The following is a 19,605-nucleotide window of genomic DNA, read 5'->3' as shown; positions in this document are numbered from 1 at the left end:
GAAAAATACAAGAATGTTATATTTAATTTAAGTACTCTCTAAACGCATACAAGGTACATATTTACAGAACTTTCACACACAAACTGATGTTACTGAATACATTATGATCCAGTTAGGATAGTTTTGTGATTCAGGAGCAGCATGGCATTGTGACACAAACACAACTCAAGGCCTCCTATTGTCCTCAGCCATGAGTTCGCTGATCTGATTATCTTCATGACGGTCATCATCCAAGTCCTCCAGCGGTTTCTGCTCACTATGTTTAGCCAGCAAATACGCTTTGGGCGTGATGTCGTCATCGATCATCTTTTTGGATTTCTTCATTTTCTTCTCGATCAGCTTGTGCTTCCTGAACTCTGCGACAGCGTCCAGCTGCTGCTGCGTTAGGGCCGCAGTAGAGGCCAGAGGGAGGGGGTCTCGGGCCTGCTGTTTATATTCCTCGATCTGCTTGAGGAGGGCATCGTGGTCCACCCCAAAAAGCACAGGCCCCTTCCTCTCGGAGGGCTGCTGCTGGTGGTCAGCATGGTCCGATGAGTGTGACTTAACCCTATGGGGAAATACACGCCCATGTCTCATACCATGCATACTCCTTGAGCCACAGTGGGTGGCAGTTCAAATGCAAGTGCTACACAAACCAAACCTGACAAACAATTAAAACAACAAAAACAAAACTTACCCACTCTTCTTCACACTGGCTGTCTCTATCCACTCTTCATCTGGACCAAAGTCAGCTGCCTTCAATAGGTTATCAATCTGAGGAGATCATTCAGCCAAATTACTATTGATAGAGTAACTAAAAAGTTAAAATACAGTTACTGTGTGATTATGTTTTATATTATGCTTGCTATGCTGAAATAAGCTGTAGCCTACCTCATTAAGAGCAGCATATTGTTTATCCCTGATGAAAACTATAGCAGGGACACTTCCAAGGACTTGCTGAGATGTAAGAAGATACCTGAAGGGATAACGCCATGTTAAATGCCCATTCTTGACTTAACTCTGCTCAAATGTATTAGGTTACTCGATTGAGGAAGTATGTTTTTCATTGGCACAGCAGTATGTTGGTACGTGGATACCTAATACGAGGGCCACTTTTATCCAGAAGTTGTTGAATTTGGGCATCCCTCTCCGAAGTGCCACAAGTCTTCCAATAGATCCGACATGCAGAATAATCAGGAGACAATGATACCTTTCGTAGGAGATAAATTATGTAAGTCCTAGCTTGTTATTTACACAACGTGTGAACACAATAACACAAGTACATTTACTCTGTATGTGTTGGCCCACTGAGACTGAAGCTGGAGTGGGAAGCTGAATTTATCACCTTAGAAATCTCCACATTTAGATGAGGTAGTTCTGGACTGATTTCGTGCGAAGCCAGCAAGTCAGAAATCGCCTTGAAGAGAATGCCATTCAGCACACGAAGCCGTGAGTTCTCTTCTGGGTTGCGCTTCTTGGATAGTTTAAGGATACTGTGGCTGCCCGGTGGCTTCTATAACGTAAATGATCTAAATGAGCAACCAGGTACTGTCGACTGACAAACGCGAATGTTAGGTCCTGATTATGTAAATTTACCTGAGGCGGAGTATCGTACCACTGTTTCTTCGACCTAGACACAGAGACAATGTTTTATTCGGCAAATAATCATCACTTCGTGAAATAAATTAGCTGACCAGCTGGCTGGCTAATGGGGATGTAACGTTAAGCAATGTAAGTTAGCACTGAGTTGTGCTAGCAAGCTATTGAAGCTAAGCATACTCAGACCGACACAGCAGTCTGCAATATCCTTGAGATCTCACCTTTCTCCTTTTAACATTTTCATCAATTTGTTACTTCCCAACTGGCAATTACATGCGTGGAACGTGTTTGCCTGACTACCTACAGCGATGTTGGTGGATGTCTGTGGGATGTTGATCCAAACCCCGCTGCGCGCGATACATCGAAAAGAAACAAACTTTTTGATACTTTGAGCGAACATTATAATTTTTTTAGAATTGCTTGAGATTTCTGGAACGTTGGAACTGTTAAGCTTTATATCTACAATCTTTGTTTTTGCAGTGCAAACTGCTAGTACCTCTTTCTACTTGGTGACCCTAGTAAATGTCAACAGCCTGTCGACTCTCGCGCTGAGAGCCAGCCTAAAACAAGCGAGTACCTATTTATCGATCGAGGATATGGATACAGTCGATGATATGGAGCGTCTATGTCTGCATCGATTAGCTCAGAGGTTTTCAACGGTTTTCAACCGGTGGTCCACGGCGTCATTGCAGGTGGTCCGTGACATGCATTCCAGCCTGCGTAATTTCACAATTAATAACTTTTTTCCATCATTAATTTTTCCAAACCATGTCCAGAATTGTTGCGCATTGGTGTGAATACTGAACTTATTGAAAATATCTAAAATACTATAGAGGAGATGAGATTCAAACTGACACAGGATATGTTAGCTTTCTAGGCCTACATAACAGGTCTATCCTGTGCTTTGCTAATGCTGTGTTTTGCGTCCCCAACGTAACACACACACATTCATAAGGTAGGCTACAGTCTGCGCGATATAGCCTAGACCAGCTCGGGCGGAGTTCACGTTATGTTTCGTTGAAAAGAAGCTTAATAGTTTAGTGAAATTTGGAGAGCAGTGGAGCTGTTAACTAACGTTTCTAACTAAGGTGAAGTTAGCTAGTCAGTACCAGCATGGATCTGAAAGTAACAGATGTCAGGACAAATGGACAGGATTCTGCTGCATGCTCTTCAGACAAAGCTACAACTTCGGAGAAAACATAGTGGAAACAAGAAAGAAAATACAGTGATTATTTTAATTATTTTATTATTATAAAGAAATACAGTGATTAACAGATTAAATGTAAATATGGATTTAAAGTAACGATTGACAAAACTGGAGAGGAGGTATCACTGTTTTGTATGTTCAACGTTGAGGCCATGAAACCACCGAAACTCGCGCCATATGGAGACACACATTACTGTTTCTTGAGTAGCCTATACAGATTTTGCGTGATGTCAAAGACAGCCGCTCATGAGAGAGTGCTGTGAGGTGTGTTTTACCCTTTCTCCAACTATACCTCTGTGAGAGCAGTCCCCCCTCCCACACACAAACACACAATAGTGGTCCGTGATTACTTGTTATGGTGGTCCCTGGCACAGAACCAGTTGAAAACCCCTGCATTAGCTGGATAATAGCTAGATAAAAATCACTACATCAGTATTTTTGTTTAAATAACCACAAAGTTTAAACCACGCCTCACATTTCCCCCCAATAAATTACTCCACATTTAATGTTAACACACGTTTCAGCAATTTATTAAAAACTTCTTCAGGTCATATCAGCATTGCGTTGGAGCATGTATGGAACAACAGGCACTTATACAGTAAAGTTTCTTCAAATTTGAGAACCGTAAAACACCATGTGATATGGGGTCTTTTCCGATCAAGTAGACAATCAATTAGAATGTGCTTCCTTTAGCTGAAATATTATGAGGTTATATACAAGTCTAAATGGCCCTTAATAAACCAACAAAAAATAAATATGAATACTTCTTGCAGGTTTACCCCAATTACACACAACAGTCTCCCAAACATCTACATGTGTTTTTTTCTCCTTTTTTTACAAAAGCCTATACTGTCCGACATAAGATATGAAGGTATAAACTCATCTTAAAACAAAACATTCACAAACACTAACTCATAGAACGCAACATGAAATCTGTAACTGGCCATTGTCTCTTTTCTTTATTCTGCTGACACATAACTTAATGTCATGGGCTTTGGGTGGACTGTACAAGAAAAGATTCAATAAGCATAACTAAATTCAACTAGCAATCGTTTTCTGTCTTAACAACGACTTCTGTTTGTACAGATACATTAACGTTGGCATTAACTGGCAGAGTCTCTGGAATGACAACGTTGTGTTTCACCTTCTTCATCTCGCTCATGTTAAACCCCAGAAGCACTGCAGTCCTTTTGGTGTTGATCGCTTTCATACACATGTTTTGTTTTTTACTGAAGGCAGCAACAACATCTGGTCTTTTCAACCAGAGACGTGCTGCCAGGGTTTCCACCTCCGCCTCAGTCAGGTAGGGCTTTTGGTTGAAATGCTTGTTGAGCAATTCCTTTCGAACTTGTTGAGATTTCACCTCCGTACCCTTTGATTTAGCCTGGCCTCTGGGTGTTGAACTTTCTCTACCCCTTCCTTTCAACTGAGCCAACTTTGAATCTTTGCATACCACTTTGCCACCCAGTATTTTGGTAGCTTTGGTCTTGGACACCATCACCACTTGTCCCTTGCGGAGAAGCTGAGTATTACGTGGCTGGACCGATGTCATGAGCTGAATTGGAGCAAAGGTATAGGTGGGTACTCCATTGACTTTCTTCCCAGTGGGCATTAGGTTATGATTTAGAGCACTGTCACCCACTATGGGTTGGGTCAACTCCCCATTGCTGACTTGGTTGTTTGGGTCAGGGTTTATCAGTCTTTCTGCATCTTTCACAGCCTTGGGTGCACACCGGCACCGTTGGACGTGTATGGATATGGTTTTGGAGGTGAACTTCTCTGTGTAAACACCAAGGCAATAAATGCATTTGAATGCAGGAGTTTTCAAAATGGCATGAATGGTGGGCATGATGTGGTGCTTGGTCTTCAGATGCAAATCATAGTCCTCTTTGTTCAGGATCTTCACTTTACAAAGTGGACAGCCAGTGCAGAAATGCTTAGCAGATGCTGTGCCAACTACCTTTGGAGACTCTGGGTACATCTTCATGAATATCTTCTCAAGACAGCCGGTAACTAACACCAGATTGAGTTCCTTGTCCCCTAGCTGTTCTTTCGGTATATTTGTGTTCAAGTCGAAAGAGGTAAACACAAGATTACCTTGATCACTGGTGTCAATTTGATATTCCTTCTTGAGGAAATCTCGATTCGCCTTGACAGAGAGACTATGTTCTGTGTATGCATGTTCCATAATTTGTTTCACAGAATAGAACATCGCGGGACAGAAGAGACACTTTAAGCCATGCAACAAATGGTGAAAAATTCCCTTCTCTGTGAGTAAAATTTTGCATTTTAAACATCGGACTGTTTTGTTGTCAGACTTCAGAAAAGGTGACAAGACAGCCAGCTCATGTGTCTTAGATTTTGATAAAGCCAGCTTCTGTTCTGCACTCATTCCGGTGACACCAGGTGGTATTGGTGTACTGAGCTGCTGAACAGTGCCAACATTATTCTGGGTCAAGACCACCGGTCCCTTGCCAACGACTTGGGCACCACCAGGCTGGACCGGAACTGTGACCTGGACGGCAGGTGCAAGGGTGTACGTCGGAACTCCATTGACATTGTTCCCTGTTGGAATCAGTCGGATGGACTGAGAAGACAGCATTGGTGGCTGAGGATTGGACTGATTCATCGCAAGGTTATGGGTCACCAATAGAGGCTGTGGAGGCCGTAGCCCCATTTTTCCAGGGACATTGATCCGTACTCCAGGAGGCAGCAGGACCTGGCCAGGTTGTGTATGTGGTAGACCAGGAACCCTCACGGTGATGCTTGGCACCTGCTTGGATGTATTGGAAGTCAAATTTGGCACAAACATACTGTAACCCGTCTTAACTACTGTTGGTGTAGGTAATCTTGCAGGGGTCTGCGCATTGGAAAGCAATATGTTTTTGGCTGAGGCCTGTGATGGAATGTACACCTGCCTTGGTCCAGAGGTGCACAGCAAGGCAGTGGTGTTGCTCGGTGCTGCCAACAGTACAGTACCTGAAGAGGACGCTGTGGAAGTCGGACTCACAACAGAGGAGTGTTGTGGTTTCGCCACCACAGACACAGCAGTCTTGTTAGTGGTCTTCTGTCCTGCCTTTGGTGCTAAACTCTGGAGTTTTTTCTTCGTTCCATTTTTAGTGACACTCACGTTTTCACACACAAACGGTTTTATATGCACTTCCAGTTCTTTGTGTTTCTCTGAACTTAAAATGTGATAAAGCAGGTGCTCGCAAGTCTGCGCAGGCAGATTGCACATCTTGCAGTAGTACATAGCCCCCTCACTGTTCTTCTCATCCTGATTTCGATGGCCAAAGTAACGGTTCAGCAGTGACCCATAGTGGTTCACCAAAACATGCTTCTTCATCACATAAAGCAACGAATCGTGGTAGCCGCAGCTGCGACAAGTGTACTTATCTCCTTGTATATTGGGCACAACTGGTGCAGCTTTCTTAATCTCAGCTTTCTGTGATGCTGCGGTTGTGTCCTGCTTCTGTCGCAACTTGGCTGTTGAGTGGAAGAGTTTGATGTGGTGGTCGGTGGTACTGGGGTGACCAACAAAGTGGCAGTTCTTGCAGGTGGACAGAGAGGCCAGATCCAGTTCCTCCTCGTGACAGCGCTGCACATGCCCTCTGAAGGTGTACCAGGACCACGTGGAGAACCAGCACAGGTTGCAACAGAACTTTTCAGACCGATAGCACCACTGCAAAAAGAGGAACACCCAGTGGTAAGACATTTAACTTCTATCAGCATACACGAAAGGTAATGCCAAATGGGGTCGTAACTAGATATACCGCAAAGTGGTACAAAATATGACCGCCACTCAGTCTTGCACATTCTTTCTGCAAATAATTCACGCTTGTTAATTTTATCTCCATCTCCTACTCCATCCCCTACTCGTGCAACTTTTATGTCTGTAAATGAGTGTGTGCATGTGTGCGTTTGCTTTTGTGTATATGTGTGCTTCTCTGTGTGTGAGTTTTCACTTGTGAGTGTGTGTGTGTGTGGGGCTAATGGGATGTGTGTGTGTGTGTGTGTGTGTTTTATGCATGTGTGTGTGTGTGCCTGGTTGCCTGCGTGTGCGTGTGTGTGCATGCATGTGTGTTTTGTTTGTGCATGCACGTGTTTGTGTTTATGTGTGTGTGTGCATGTGTGTGTGCGTGCATGTGTATGTGTGGGTGTTTGTGCATGCTTGCGTGTACATGTTTGTGTTTATGTGTGTGCGTGCCTGTGTGTGTGTCTGTGCGTGCGTACGTACCTGTGTGTGTGCATGTGCGTGCGTGCGTACGTACCTGTGTGTGTGTGTTTGCATGTGCGTGGGTCCGTGTGTATGCGTGTATGTGTGTTTGTGTGTGTGTGCATGTGTGCATTCGTGTGCTTGTGTGCGTGCCTGTGTGTGAGTGTGCGCTTGTGTGCGTGCATGTGAGTTGTGCGTGCGCAACTGTGTGTGTGCATGTGCGTTTGTATGCCTGTGTGTATGCCTGTCTACTGTGTGTGTATGTGTGTGTCTTTATGTATGTATGTATGTATGTGTGTGTCAGGGTTTCCGTTGTCCGGTAATTACCGGACATTGGCCGGAAAAAAAAGGAAATGTCCGACAAAATTAAATCTCTCCGGTCAAATTGTCCGATTGAAATTGGGTAATAATCCCGTCCCCCTAACGCAATCTGAGTATAAGCCTTAAAATGTAAGCCTATATTAAAGCAATACGACCTTTGGCTATGTTTTTAAATGTACAGGCTCTACCATTTGACAGCTATTAAACAACACACATAGCCTATGCTGCATTTCAAATAGGAAACATTTCAAATAGGAAGCGCACGCTTAAAACGTCCATGTTAAACAACGAACAAATGAGTGAGGCGGTTCAAACATGGCCAGGCCCAGGCAGACTAGCCTTAAAAGTTTTTTCAGAGGCCAGACGCAATGGATGATGATACATTGGTAACGTCTGAAGCCTCAGATGTCAGGTCAACTCCACCACCACCAGATAAAAAGCAGTGTGGGCGTACTGTATCTGTCGGAATCATGATGTTGGAAGTGGAGTTGCGGGGTTGCGGCCGCTCCAAGACACTGTCATTCTCCGTGTACACTGGACATGCAACTGTGTTCTGTACCCAAAGCATACAGTAGGCCTATGCTTTCTCTGTCTATGATCTGCAGGGTTAGGGCCTCCTCGACGAGGAGATTGCTGGTCCGCGGATAATTTCCAGCACAATTAAACGGTAGGCTATCATTGAACCGCAGACCGAAAGAAAAAAAAACTAAACATTTCCCAGAATAGGAAACATTTCTTAATTTATTGTTATCAAATAAAGAGGCTTAGGGGGTAGTGGTGTGAGCGCTCATTCTTGTGTGTGCGCATCTGTGCAAGTTAAACAGTGGAACCACTGGAGATAACATGGGTAGCAGCAACAAACAACGTAGCCTTTTTAAAACAATGAACGAAGCGGACTCTTGCTGTCCATTAAAACATAGATACTGGCTAGATCTTGTTAGGCATGTTTACGTAAGTTAGGCTAATGAACATGTTGCATTCTATTCAGCCTGATTATGTCATTCTTTAAGCTACATAGCCTGTCTCCAGTTTTCCTCAACTTGACTAATTAAGAAGCGATAATAGGATATTTGACCGGCATATCATCAAAATATCCGGAAAACGAAACCATTTTTTTCTAGCGGAAACTCTGGTGTGTGTGTGTGTGTGTATGTATGTATCTTTATTCAATAAATCTTCATTTATTGTATGGTCCACCATGAATGGAATTCCACAAAACTTGGCATGCATTCAGAGGATGTTATAATGATCCTACAATTCCACTTCAATAATATATCATAATAATGGCTGACTTATCTTGGGTAAGAAACATCACAAACCCACCTTTTTCCGCCGTTTGCTACTGTATCCCTCAGTCAAGTCATCCCACTCTGTGTCATTGAAGCACTCCTCACCAGTGTCAAAACTCTTCCATTCCTAATGGAAATGTAACGTTTAATTAGTTCATCAAATTACACTTCAGTATAGGCCTAGATCTGCATTGGGATACTGTAAATCATAGCAATTGGTATTATTATATGAATTACAATATGACTGAAATGCTTCAATAAGCAATCTTACTATTCTGTTTAAGTATAAACAAAAGTAAATAGATTATTCGATCTTTCGTGTACCCTTTTCCAGGACATACCTCGACTAAATCGTTACAACTATCCAGTCCGATGTCACATAGGATACTCTTAACTCTCTTCCTGGAGTTTCTGAGTTTTTCCACGTCACCAACAGGATTTTGATACATTTTGCTTTCCTGTGAAGAAAGGTATTTGTTAAGATACTGTACAATGTTTTAATGCGTGGCTGGGAAAAATATCTAAAGACCAAAACGATATCTGTGTGAGTTGTCAAATAACGGCGAGCGATGCTCTATCAGCGTGGATGCAAGTAAGCAAGCTAACCAACTATCGTGCACTTGTGCACGCTCTTTGATTTAATCACGATGGTTGTATACCAAGCTACCATTCGCATCACACGTAGCGTGTATCCAGGTGTTATGTCAGTGAAACAGTCTTCAAACTGTAAATAGCTGTTTCAGCGGTGAAATTCGGGATACACCATGTCTCTTGACACGCATGACATTACGGAAATCATCTTAGTGTGACAAATTCCAGCAGACAGTTGGATGCGGGCGTGACTATTCTCAAAAACCCAAAATGTGTCTACTTTAAATGTGTACCTTACACGTCCTGGCGGGGTGCTCCCAGCTCCCGCTGTGTGGATGGATGCTTGTTTTCACCAGGGGAGAACTCTTCCGGCGTCACTAAAAGCGCGCGCAGAATGGGCCTCGACTACATTGTATGTTACAACAAACACGAGATATTTAACTTAGCAAAACGATCGTCCCCATTACAATATGTTACTGAATGAACTCTGCCTTGGTAAGACGTAGATTTATTTTGTATGTGAAGCGTAAACCATCATCCCTTTCCCTCTTTGCTGTGAAACATGGCGTACAGGAAGACAGGAAATGACGTTTTCTCATTAGCATATTGCCTGGTGAAGATTGACCAATGGGAGAGTGATGGGCTGAACGTTCAATGTTGACATTCTAATGCATAATTGAATCATTTGATTAATCCTGATGACCATATGGACTTGATCAAGCCAGTGCTATGGGTTACCTGGAAACCCCTTACCACACCTGTTGCATCACATGATTGTGGTCCATGAGATATCATTCCATGTCTTTGCAAGTGATAATAAAGACTAGGCCTAAACTAAGTTGTTCCCTGATAATAACAATTATTAACCAAATGTTGGGGAATGGTTACCTTAACATCATGTGTTGACCGTCAGTGGCTGATGAGAAGCTCTACCCTTACATTTAGGGTTACCACTTAGCCTACATGTAGTTTTATGACATGAGCATGGTCTTTGACAACATCTATGACATGTAGAGACTATCGGAAGATATCTGTGGTTACTTCTCATTTCTGGCAAGGCACTGTCCTTCTGTCTGAATCCATGATGCTCTTCTTGTATGGAAATTAGCCATTTAATTAATTCAGCCATCACTTATCTTTTCTATTATTGTCCATTATTGACAGCTTTACAAGCCTACTCAATGTCAGCACATTTCTTCCATTTGTTTAAACATAAGGCGCTTTGCTCGCACAATGTTTTTCTCCTGGATTACTAAAACATTAAACCATTAGCCTCAGACTTGGATTAAATTGCATTGCTGTTATAACTGTTTTTGATGGCCTATACAACTCCAGGAAATGACCAGACCAGACCAGACCAGACATTAATAATTGCATTTCCAATAGAAGTATATATTTATTGCTTTTTAACAAACTGCTTCAGACATACATAATACAAAAGTCATTTTCCAGTGTAATGCCCATGTGCTTAATGCTATATATGCAATAAATGTCCTACATATAATTACAGAAGAGGGAAATTTCAGCATATTTTGACGACTGATAATGACCTGATAGGGAGGACTTGACATAAGTTCATGATAATGACCTGACATAAGTTTGTTTCATCAGGCGGGGGAATCAGTGCAGGTTAGAGAATGATCACAGTGCCGTCCTCCTCCATGCCTGCCTGGGCGGTGGCCAGGCTGTGGAGGGGCTCGGTCCGTAGTGTGCGGAGCATGCTGCTGTGCAAGCTGGCGCTGCTGGCGCGGACGGTGGGGCTACTGTGGTACTGCTGCTGGAGCGTGAGGTGGTGGGACAGGCAGGCGCTCAGTAGGTCGCTGGTGGGGCTGGTGGGCACGTGCAGGCAGGGCTGCGAGCGGTGCGCCGACGGTGTGACGAACATGGAATGCGGACGGCGGTGGGCACCGGGAGACCTCGGGCGGCCGTGAGCACGCATGCGCGGAGGCGTTGGGGGGCGGGGGTAAGAGGAAGGGGTGCCCGAGTGGCGAGGCGGCGGTTTGGTCATGTGTCTCTCGATCACCAAGTCGGTGTCGTCGTCGCTCTCTAACCCCTCTCCGGTCCAGCTTTGGTTGGCCAGTAGGACCGGCAGGCCAGGATACAGAGTTCCGCCCGGTCCATCGACAGACATCTCAGTGAAGCCCGACATGCTGAAACTGCTGCGTGTGACATTGTTGCGCTGGTTCACTGGTTTCACTGTGATGATAAGATTGTGACTATTGGCGATCATCATGTCGGTCACCTGATCCAAGGTCTTACCAGCCACCTCAATCCCGTTCACCTCCAGGACCTGGTCGTTGATGGCCAGTAGCCCTGTGCTTTCTGCCAACCCTCCTGGAACCATGCGAGAGATAAAGACCCCTGGGACCTTCTGTAGGCCATGTGGGGTCACCTTCACTGTAGTGCCGTCCCTGATGTAGAAGCCCAAGGGTTTCTGGGAGCCCTGCCGGTAGAGACGCACCCTACGGTGAGTCTCCGGTAAGATGTCGACGTCAATGATGGACGACACGGGACGGAAGTCCTGCGGCAGGCCTATGTGGACTGCCGTTCTCCGGCGATGTGTATCGGAGAGCAGGGCCGCAGCTTGCTTCTTCCGCCGTGACACAGTGTTGCTGCAGAAACTCCCCTGATCTACCTCCTCTGCACAAAAAGAGAAGTAATTACTGTATGTCATTACAATAGAGACAATAGAGACAATAGAGACAAGCACTACCTACATTGTAACAACATAGACATAATTATGTAAGTACTATGTGTAAAATTGCATTTATTTATACCATTATACATAATGCATATGCATATATGTATACCTTTATACCAATATACTATATTATGGGTAACATTTGAAGAAGGGGAAAGAATAAAATAAATCTTATTATAAGTTATTGGCATAGCAGTGTTTTATTTTTAATTGATGTCACTGAATATGAAGAAATAACAGCAAGTGGCTAATTAACTTGAAAGCCCCAAATATTGACTAATTCCTTCATTCCCCTATTCCCACTGGGTAAATGCAAGGACTGCACATTTCATGACCTCTATACTATTGCTATTGTGGGGACCATGAGTCTGCCAACAAAATAAAGTGTAGATCTTTAACATCATCCTTCCCTTATAGCCCTGCTGCTTTACATGATGTAAACCATTAACATATTCACAATTACATTGAACATGCAATCTCACTTAAAATCTCAAATGACTTTGTAAAATGATGTAAACATAACCATATATTGTTATGTTCTTAGTGGTACTAAAGTGATGAAATATTGCCCTCTGTCTTGAAAAATCTAATTTTGATTGTCAGACACATCAGCTAACCAAATTGTTCCACTTCTAAGAGGCAGGCATAATCTCAGAAACATCTTCAACTAAGGCCTATTCCGGTACATATCCTCTAGGTTTGAGAACAGGTGAAGTTCACTTCACTAGGTCAACTCTGCTTGCCCAAAACACATTTTGCTGCTGTTGACCAACAGCACGATTTCAAAGATGTATCTCATCTTGTAGTGCCATTGCTGTGAAAACAACTTTTAATCAAATACTTGTGTAATTATAAGTTGTAGTAAAACAAATAAGGTTATGCAAGAAGCTGATTCAAAATGGCCTCCCTCGCTATAGCAACCCTGCAGCCATATCCTTTTGTTTCATTTTCAGAGGTTAAACACTAATAATAAAAATAATTCTCCAGGGATTCTCCCTTTGTGTCCCCACCTCCCTGGAGTTTAGTGCAAAAAAATAATACATTATAATTGAAGGTCTAACCACATTCAATCCACGATCGGCCACTCTACTTCCAGATAATGTCACTGTGTGTGCTGTCCAGTCAAACACAGATTTTCTACAGTAATTTACCAACTATTAGTCAAGGTTTATAGATTGATTTTGCAGGATTTCTTCAGATATAAGGTTAATTCACGGGGGCAGTTAATATGGTTTTAATATAGTTTTTTTTTTTTTAACTTGAATAAAACACTGTTCTGCAGTTTATACACAATGTGGCTAATACACAGGAAATTACTGTAATTCTGTCCCATAAAGTTGAGTTATTTGGAAGTGCTCAGCCTCTCCGTCAATGAGTCAGAGAAGTGAGGGTCATTAAAAATATATATAGATATTCTGTGTGTGTTGTTTGTTAGTGTGTGTGTGTGCATGTTTATGTTTGTTTGTGTGTGTGTGTGTGTGTGTGTGTAACATTATTTTTTATTTCTTTGCACACAATCTAAAATAGCCCAAGGCATTGTTGCTTCAGTATCCAGCCTGCGTTGCTCATATGACAGTAGTACGTTTAGCCCACAGCAACCTTTGTTTAAGTGGACATCATCCATTGGGATGCTTAACAAAATGTGGCAAGAAAACAAATGTAAATAGCGTGACACTCAAAACAAACTCACCACAAGGGAACTCAGAGCAATTACTCACAAGTAAACACAGATTCTGAACAGCTAAAATGACTTCCCATTCTGGGCGGAGAAGCACAATATGTAAACAAATGGAGAGAGGAACAACAAGAAACATCTACTTCAGCACACGTGTCCATAAAACAAAATTATATTGTTGTTACATCTTTATGGTTCCTTCTTTTACCCTGATAAAATCAAGTCAAGTCAAAAAGCTTGGTGTTTCTAGTCCACGTTTGACACTGACCTTTATTCATCAAAACCATGCATTTCTAATTCATTCAGACCAGACTTTTCATTCTAAGAAAAGAGCTGTGCACTGGAAAGATTAGTCTCATAAGATAAACAGTCTTCGAGAGAACTCTGTACAATTTTTGAGATGTATAAATCCAACTTTGCCTGATGCCTTAATGAAAGGAACTGCATCTCAGGACCAGCAAGAGCTGTAATTTTCTATGAGGGCACTTTAGTTATTTAAATAAATATCATAAGACTGCCGTGTGTGTGTGTGTGTGTGTGTGTGTGTTTATGTTCTTGAAACGTAATGGACAGGAAGCAAATCTATTGACACAGTAGTCTCGCAGGCAGCACAGGAGTTTCCTGACAGCCATACCTGGTCTTTGGACAAAGATGCGAAGAAGTGTGTGTGCAGTAGACACAGCCTTGCCGAAATTATCATCATTGTTGATGGGAAGGAAGTCCCCTTGGACATCTGCATACGCAATCAGCACTGGGGTATTGGCCAGTCGGTGCAGCTGTAGAATAAGCTTGTGAAACTGCTCAAATTTTCCTGGTTTGGACCGATCAAGGGAAAACCTCCGGAACTCTGCTCCATACTATGAAGAGAAATAGTACCAGGCTTGAAGTTTAAAAGCATGGACATTGGACACCATTTTTTTTTCTTTTTAGTGGAAAATCTGTCTTCAAACATTCATCACTCCAGAAACTTCACTCATTTGTCATTCTATTTTTGGGTTTATAACTTTGCTGTTGGTTGATTATTTCCTTCAAAATAAGTGAATGATAACATTGCTTTTGAAATGCAGTCTTGCCTTGCGCAAACATATCTAGAATGGCATGTCTAGTAAACGTTGGAAGCCTAATGTGTATCTGCAAAGGGAATCCTTCATCAGTCAGTCCTAACAATCAGCTGGAACAATAGCGCTGCTATGTCTGGTGACCATTCACGCTGAATTCCTTCCGGACAACTTTATGATGGTCAGCAGTGATCAGTAGTAGCTAGGCTACCATTACTACAAACTTGAATATACAAATGGCAAATCTGAGTAATTTGTAAAAGTATATAACGTAAGTTTACAAATGCGTCTGTTTTTGCACATTTCTGACGTTGCAGGCGTGATCCTTCCCGTTAGTTGTAGCCTTCCACAGGATATTCCTGCTTTGGCCAACCACGGGCGATGCGTTTTTTTCTTCCCATTTGTTTATTGACTCTATAAGGCAGTTTTCTTAAATCCGAAAGCAGGTACCCAAACAGTGGACAAAATTAAATGTACTCACTTTGCTTTTCACTTCGACTATTGAAAAACTGCGCAAAGACTGCGATTTACTCCGATTCATTTCCCCAGTTGCCAGAAAGCCATCTGCAATCAACTGCCAGTGTTAATCCTCTTGACGATGCGTGAAGTTGTGTTCTTCTGGGTAGCTTAAATCACATCCTTAGATGAGCGGCCCCTGGACCAGCGGTCCACGTTCCATCAGTGCTCGGAGTAGACAGGACGTGTGGCCAGAACGGAGGCACAAATAATATTACAATGACATCACTTAAGTCCGCCTTTTTCCGTTCTAAAAACGGCTTGACCGCACAACCGGATAGCAGAGGATTCATTGTCAAGAGTGATTCAAGAATTCTGTTGCGCTACTAACAGGAGTTCAGTGCGCTGCACGCCTGCGTAAATGTAGCCAACTAGATATAATCATCGTGACGCATTGTAGTCTATTTAGATTTTTATTGCAAAATGTGAATTAAGAAGCCTACTATTATACTTATAAACGTGTAGTATACATATATTAGTGGTGTTTTCAAGAGAAAGGCATATATTGTGCTTTTTCATCAGAATATGAAAATAATAACACATTTCATTGCAGAATTGTTGGGACTTACATAATCATACATTATCACTTTGACTCTCTCGAAAGAATAGGTTAAGCCTACAAGATAAATCAAGACTACAAGTGGATGAATCTAGAGAGAACCATGATTTGGAGGAATATTAACGCATCCGGTGGATGGTGGTCAAAATGTGCTTGTGCACATTCAATTCCAGTGTCTGTTTAGCTAACAGCTTACAGTCCTACACTTTCACTTCATCTGGAGGTGCGCCACCACTGAGAGCCGCTAGAGCGTTTGTAACCATCCTCTCCACCATAACCCCCGACGTCTCCCGGGTGTGAGTACCAATGTGAGGCAGCACAATCACATTGGGGAAGGAGAGAAGCGGGTGGCCTCTGTGGATCATAACAAGTGCCATTACAAGGCAGATATAAACAACACACATACTGTATATAAACAGCAAAGGGGTCCTGTTCGCCCTGTCAGGACGTAGTGTCCGATGATGACCCGAAGACTATGTATTATACCATGCATATTAGCAGCAAAGGCAAGCTTTTGATATGGGACTGCAAGCAAAACTCTGAACCTTGCCATTTGCATTTAAATTTGTTATGAAGCTATGTTGTATATTTAAAATGCAGATTAACTAGACATACTGAATGACCTGGTGCTGACCTGGGTAGTGGCTCTGGGTATGTGACATCAAGAGCAGCAGCAGCGATAGCTTTTTTCTGCAGGGCATCCACGAGCGCATCCTGGTCAACAACCAATCCTGTATCAGGAACATAGCATGGAGGTTATACAACTCAGAGTCTGTACATCCACATATCAATTCTTGATGCTGTCTATTCCCCTTGAGTGAAAAACACAATGTGCACGTATTCATAAGCCTGGGAACTACACACTATGTGCCAGGCTTGTGCATGGCACTCTCCAGAATGCGCTACTTTACTCCAAGGTTTTTCTAAACACACCCAGAGAATGGGGCTGATGAAAGTAATGATGAGTAAGCTCAATGTTTCTGCTAACCTCGGCTGATGTTGACCAGGGTGGCTGTGGGCTTCATCATGGCCAACTCTTTCGCTCCGATCAGCTTGTGTGTCTGCGGGGACAAATTCACCACCACCATGACAAAGTCCGCACTCCTCAGGAGGTCCTCCATCTTGGCACAGTATGTGGCCCCTACTGCCCGCTCCTCTTGCTCTGGCCTGCAGGGGTCACAGCAAGCATGTGATTGGACACCGTAGACAAATCACACTGAGGGCGTAGGTTTGCATATGGACATGTCCTCCATACCAATATTTTGAGATGACAAAGTTGTCCCTACCAACATTTCAGCGAGCTCATTCGTATTAATTTTTTTTTGAAGTCATATTCATTCCAATGTGTCCTCATAAAGTGCACCTCTCCAGGTGATGGTTGTTGTGTCCCTACCAAAGCTGAGACCAAACCTACGCCCTTGAATCATGCAACACACTGAACGGCTAACTACTTTTGAAGGTGAGGTTAGCCATCTTCTCACAAAACGAAAATTCTTCAAAGCATAATATACTTCAAGATTTAATCCTGTTACTCTGAAATGGTACAAATGTAACATTTCTCAATATTCTTGAATATGCGTGCTGATTGGATGTGGTGGTGGGTATTTGATGAATTTGTTTATTTTAGGGCCTAATTTTGGGACACTCTGAGGGTTGATTGTGCCTTCAGAATTACATAGCCTAAGATGTGTATGTTAGGCAGCATTTTTATTTCTTGACACAATAAACCTTTGCACTATTGTGCAACACTATAAACTGCTCAAATGTTCTCAATCTTTGGGCTGTGTGACTGCCCAGAGCACAAGAAAATAAATCAAAATGGCAGTAAGTGTGTGACTTACTACAGTTGAAAAGTAATGAATGTACTGAGTGGCCTAACACACAGAGTAGCTGTCACTAACCATCCGGACAATATTTAACCTGACAGCCTAACTTAGGCTAAAGATGATGAGGCAATACTGCATACCTGTTTTCTATTGTGATACAGGAGTTTCATATCAAATGCAGAGGCTCTTTTGGCCACCTTATATCCAATTCGACCCATTCCGATGATTCCCAGTGTGGCACCACTAACATCTGTGCCCATTGAACTTTCCGGCAAATCCTCTGTGTCATGGGAAACTGTAAAGTTATGGCCTGAAAGCAGAGAAGAAAGTACAGATTCAGTCATGTTCATGACAAACTGTAAAATACAGAATGTTGATGTTTTGTACACCTTGTTTTGTACACCTTACCCTCCAGAATTTTTCTTGCAGATGCCAGCATCAATCCCATACCAATATCTGCGGTGGCATTGTCTACAACGTCAGGGGTGTTGCAAACTTTTACCCCAAAGCTGTTGATCAGTGGCACGTCCAAATGGTCAACACCTACTCCACCATTCACTACCACCTTGAGATTGGGCAGTGATTGTAAGAGATCACTGTCAACTTTCAGAGCACCTCCCCACACAAACACTGCTTGGATGTTGTCAGCGAGGCTGTTTCTCTTCTGAACAAATTCCTCTTGGGGAATTATCGTGAAGTGCTTCTCAATGCAAGGTGCATAACACTGGTATATTCCTCCTGGTGCACCCAACTTGGTGGCTAATATGCATGGTTTCGCCATAGCCTGTATAGGAATGGGGTCAGTCAGTCACAGTGCCTTGATTATGATTCAAGATAACTTGAATGACTAGTAGCCTACATTTTACTGTCTCTGAGTTATAATGTTGACTAGACTCTACAGCTTGGTCTGCTGACCAACATGACATGATGGAAGACAACAGTTCATTCAAAAGCTAGTTCACACAAAGTTAACATAGCCTATAGGTATAGATATCTATCGTTATAGTCAACATTCTTATTCTGCTTAGGCTATGAAGGTTATGCTAAGTAAGTGCACAGTTTAAGTTCTTAGCAATATAGAATAATCTTTTTCTGACGTGGATAAGCATGCAGTTTCAATTTATGTTCTCACCAACTGTGAATACATGCAACGCGAGCCTCTAACCAGCCAAGGAACCAACTGTACACTGAAAGACACGAGACTCATTTTGTCATGTCTTCCAGACGCTGTTAATCCCGCACCGATTCACTGATGGCCGCGAACATTGACCTGCGAAATGTGTGCGTACAGTGCAACCGAAGTCAATTATTGCAGCAATCTAGCCTAATTTAGTGAGTTAACCTATCACATAGGCAGACACTGGAAACGTAAGTCCCACGAGCATTATTACATTTACCATTGGCTAGCGTTTAGGATTACCAGCTAACAACCATGTGACAACCAGTAACAAATAATAGGCCTAGCCTATAATGTTTATTTCAATATTCTAGCCTATCTGTCTAGTCCTATTCATGCTCAAATCCGAGTTACCAGAGCCCCTTATTAGACATTCTCTGGAGTTACCTACTTTAACATCCACTGTCAAATCGTCCATCTTTACATGTCAAAAGAAAGCCAGTAGAGGGCATAAAACTACTATGTTAAAAATAATTCCAGAGAGGCAACTGCCACATGAAATGTCTGTTTTCAGATTAATTTCCAACTAATCTACTTGGCAAATACTGAATATCACATTTTATTATTTAATTATTACAACATTTGTCTGTCAGTGTGTAGGCCTGCACATATGAAATCTGCATTTCTAAAAGCAATTTCAGTGGATACAAATTCTAGATCAGTGGTTGACTCCACCTCTGGGCCAGTGGTTCTCTCTCAGTGATCTCCATGACTGCCTCCCCAAATTTGGGCCCCACAGCAGCAATGGTGTCTATAGGGCTTTTTCATAAAGGTCCCCCTGCCTATCCATGCTTGTCTGACCTGCAGTCATTATAGTCAGAGCTATAGGTAACTCAGACACTTCTACTTAGTGCTGCTGACTGAACTGGTTATAGGGGAAGGGATTTGCAG

General features: G+C 42.7%; 4 protein-coding genes across 6 annotated transcripts; all 4 read right to left on the bottom strand.

Annotated features, from left to right (window-relative positions):
- Positions 1-6: 6 nt before the first annotated feature.
- rbfa (ribosome binding factor A) lies at positions 7-2,279 on the bottom strand. 2 transcript variants are annotated; one of them, XM_042107382.1, is made up of 8 exons: positions 2,033-2,279; positions 1,800-2,000; positions 1,576-1,609; positions 1,325-1,492; positions 1,077-1,189; positions 871-955; positions 677-753; positions 7-547 (listed from the first exon to the last, which is right to left on the bottom strand). In XM_042107382.1, exons 2-8 carry the CDS (start codon positions 1,976-1,978, stop codon positions 166-168), a joined length of 1,038 nt encoding a protein of 345 aa, XP_041963316.1. In that variant the 5' UTR covers positions 1,979-2,000; positions 2,033-2,279; the 3' UTR covers positions 7-165. The 2 variants fall into 2 exon arrangements, with proteins under 2 accessions (XP_041963316.1, XP_041963315.1); XM_042107381.1 differs by having other exon boundaries at positions 1,800-2,279.
- Positions 2,280-3,293: 1,014 nt separating this feature from the next.
- On the bottom strand, positions 3,294-9,790 carry adnp2a (ADNP homeobox 2a). 2 transcript variants are annotated; one of them, XM_042107835.1, is made up of 4 exons: positions 9,496-9,790; positions 8,953-9,069; positions 8,646-8,738; positions 3,294-6,467 (listed from the first exon to the last, which is right to left on the bottom strand). In XM_042107835.1, exons 2-4 carry the CDS (start codon positions 9,058-9,060, stop codon positions 3,828-3,830), a joined length of 2,841 nt encoding a protein of 946 aa, XP_041963769.1. In that variant the 5' UTR covers positions 9,061-9,069; positions 9,496-9,790; the 3' UTR covers positions 3,294-3,827. The 2 variants fall into 2 exon arrangements, with proteins under 2 accessions (XP_041963769.1, XP_041963771.1); XM_042107837.1 differs by having other exon boundaries at positions 9,501-9,790.
- A 780-nt stretch (positions 9,791-10,570) lies between these two features.
- On the bottom strand, positions 10,571-15,458 carry pard6ga (par-6 family cell polarity regulator gamma a). Its single transcript, XM_042107930.1, has 3 exons — positions 15,118-15,458; positions 14,213-14,435; positions 10,571-11,842 (listed from the first exon to the last, which is right to left on the bottom strand). The coding sequence occupies exons 1-3, from the start codon at positions 15,175-15,177 to the stop codon at positions 10,833-10,835; spliced, it is 1,293 nt and encodes a 430-aa protein (XP_041963864.1). The 5' UTR covers positions 15,178-15,458; the 3' UTR covers positions 10,571-10,832.
- A 96-nt stretch (positions 15,459-15,554) lies between these two features.
- Positions 15,555-18,881, bottom strand: zgc:136493 (uncharacterized protein LOC692276 homolog). Its single transcript, XM_042107931.1, has 6 exons — positions 18,670-18,881; positions 17,946-18,321; positions 17,678-17,847; positions 16,700-16,880; positions 16,346-16,442; positions 15,555-16,065 (listed from the first exon to the last, which is right to left on the bottom strand). The coding sequence occupies exons 1-6, from the start codon at positions 18,742-18,744 to the stop codon at positions 15,912-15,914; spliced, it is 1,053 nt and encodes a 350-aa protein (XP_041963865.1). The 5' UTR covers positions 18,745-18,881; the 3' UTR covers positions 15,555-15,911.
- Between the last annotated feature and the right edge of the window lie 724 nt (positions 18,882-19,605).

Source organism: Alosa sapidissima, chromosome 10 (genome assembly GCF_018492685.1).
Source record: "Alosa sapidissima isolate fAloSap1 chromosome 10, fAloSap1.pri, whole genome shotgun sequence".
NCBI classification, from domain to species: Eukaryota; Metazoa; Chordata; class Actinopteri; order Clupeiformes; family Clupeidae; genus Alosa; species Alosa sapidissima.
The sequence above is the reverse complement of the archived record's forward strand: the minus strand, read 5'-3'. Positions and strand labels throughout refer to the sequence as shown.

Coding starts and splice junctions, on each gene's coding strand:
- pard6ga (XM_042107930.1), bottom strand. CDS start 15,177: ATGAATCGGAGTAAATCGCAGTCTTTGCGCAGTTTTTCAATAGTCGAA. Junction 14,436..15,117: donor TAGTCGAAGTGAAAAGCAAA/GTGAGTACATTT, acceptor TTCTCTTCATAG/TATGGAGCAGAGTTCCGGAG. Junction 11,843..14,212: donor CATCTTTGTCCAAAGACCAG/GTATGGCTGTCA, acceptor CTTTTTGTGCAG/AGGAGGTAGATCAGGGGAGT.
- adnp2a (XM_042107835.1), bottom strand. CDS start 9,060: ATGTATCAAAATCCTGTTGGTGACGTGGAAAAACTCAGAAACTCCAGG. Junction 8,739..8,952: donor GTTGTAACGATTTAGTCGAG/GTATGTCCTGGA, acceptor CATTTCCATTAG/GAATGGAAGAGTTTTGACAC. Junction 6,468..8,645: donor GTAGCAAACGGCGGAAAAAG/GTGGGTTTGTGA, acceptor CTCTTTTTGCAG/TGGTGCTATCGGTCTGAAAA.
- zgc:136493 (XM_042107931.1), bottom strand. CDS start 18,744: ATGAGTCTCGTGTCTTTCAGTGTACAGTTGGTTCCTTGGCTGGTTAGA. Junction 18,322..18,669: donor GTTGCATGTATTCACAGTTG/GTGAGAACATAA, acceptor ATTCCTATACAG/GCTATGGCGAAACCATGCAT. Junction 16,881..17,677: donor TGTATCACAATAGAAAACAG/GTATGCAGTATT, acceptor TGTGACCCCTGC/AGGCCAGAGCAAGAGGAGCG.
- rbfa (XM_042107381.1), bottom strand. CDS start 1,978: ATGTTCGCTCAAAGTATCAAAAAGTTTGTTTCTTTTCGATGTATCGCG. Junction 754..870: donor AATATGCTGCTCTTAATGAG/GTAGGCTACAGC, acceptor TGATCTCCTCAG/ATTGATAACCTATTGAAGGC. Junction 548..676: donor GCCAGTGTGAAGAAGAGTGG/GTAAGTTTTGTT, acceptor ATTTCCCCATAG/GGTTAAGTCACACTCATCGG.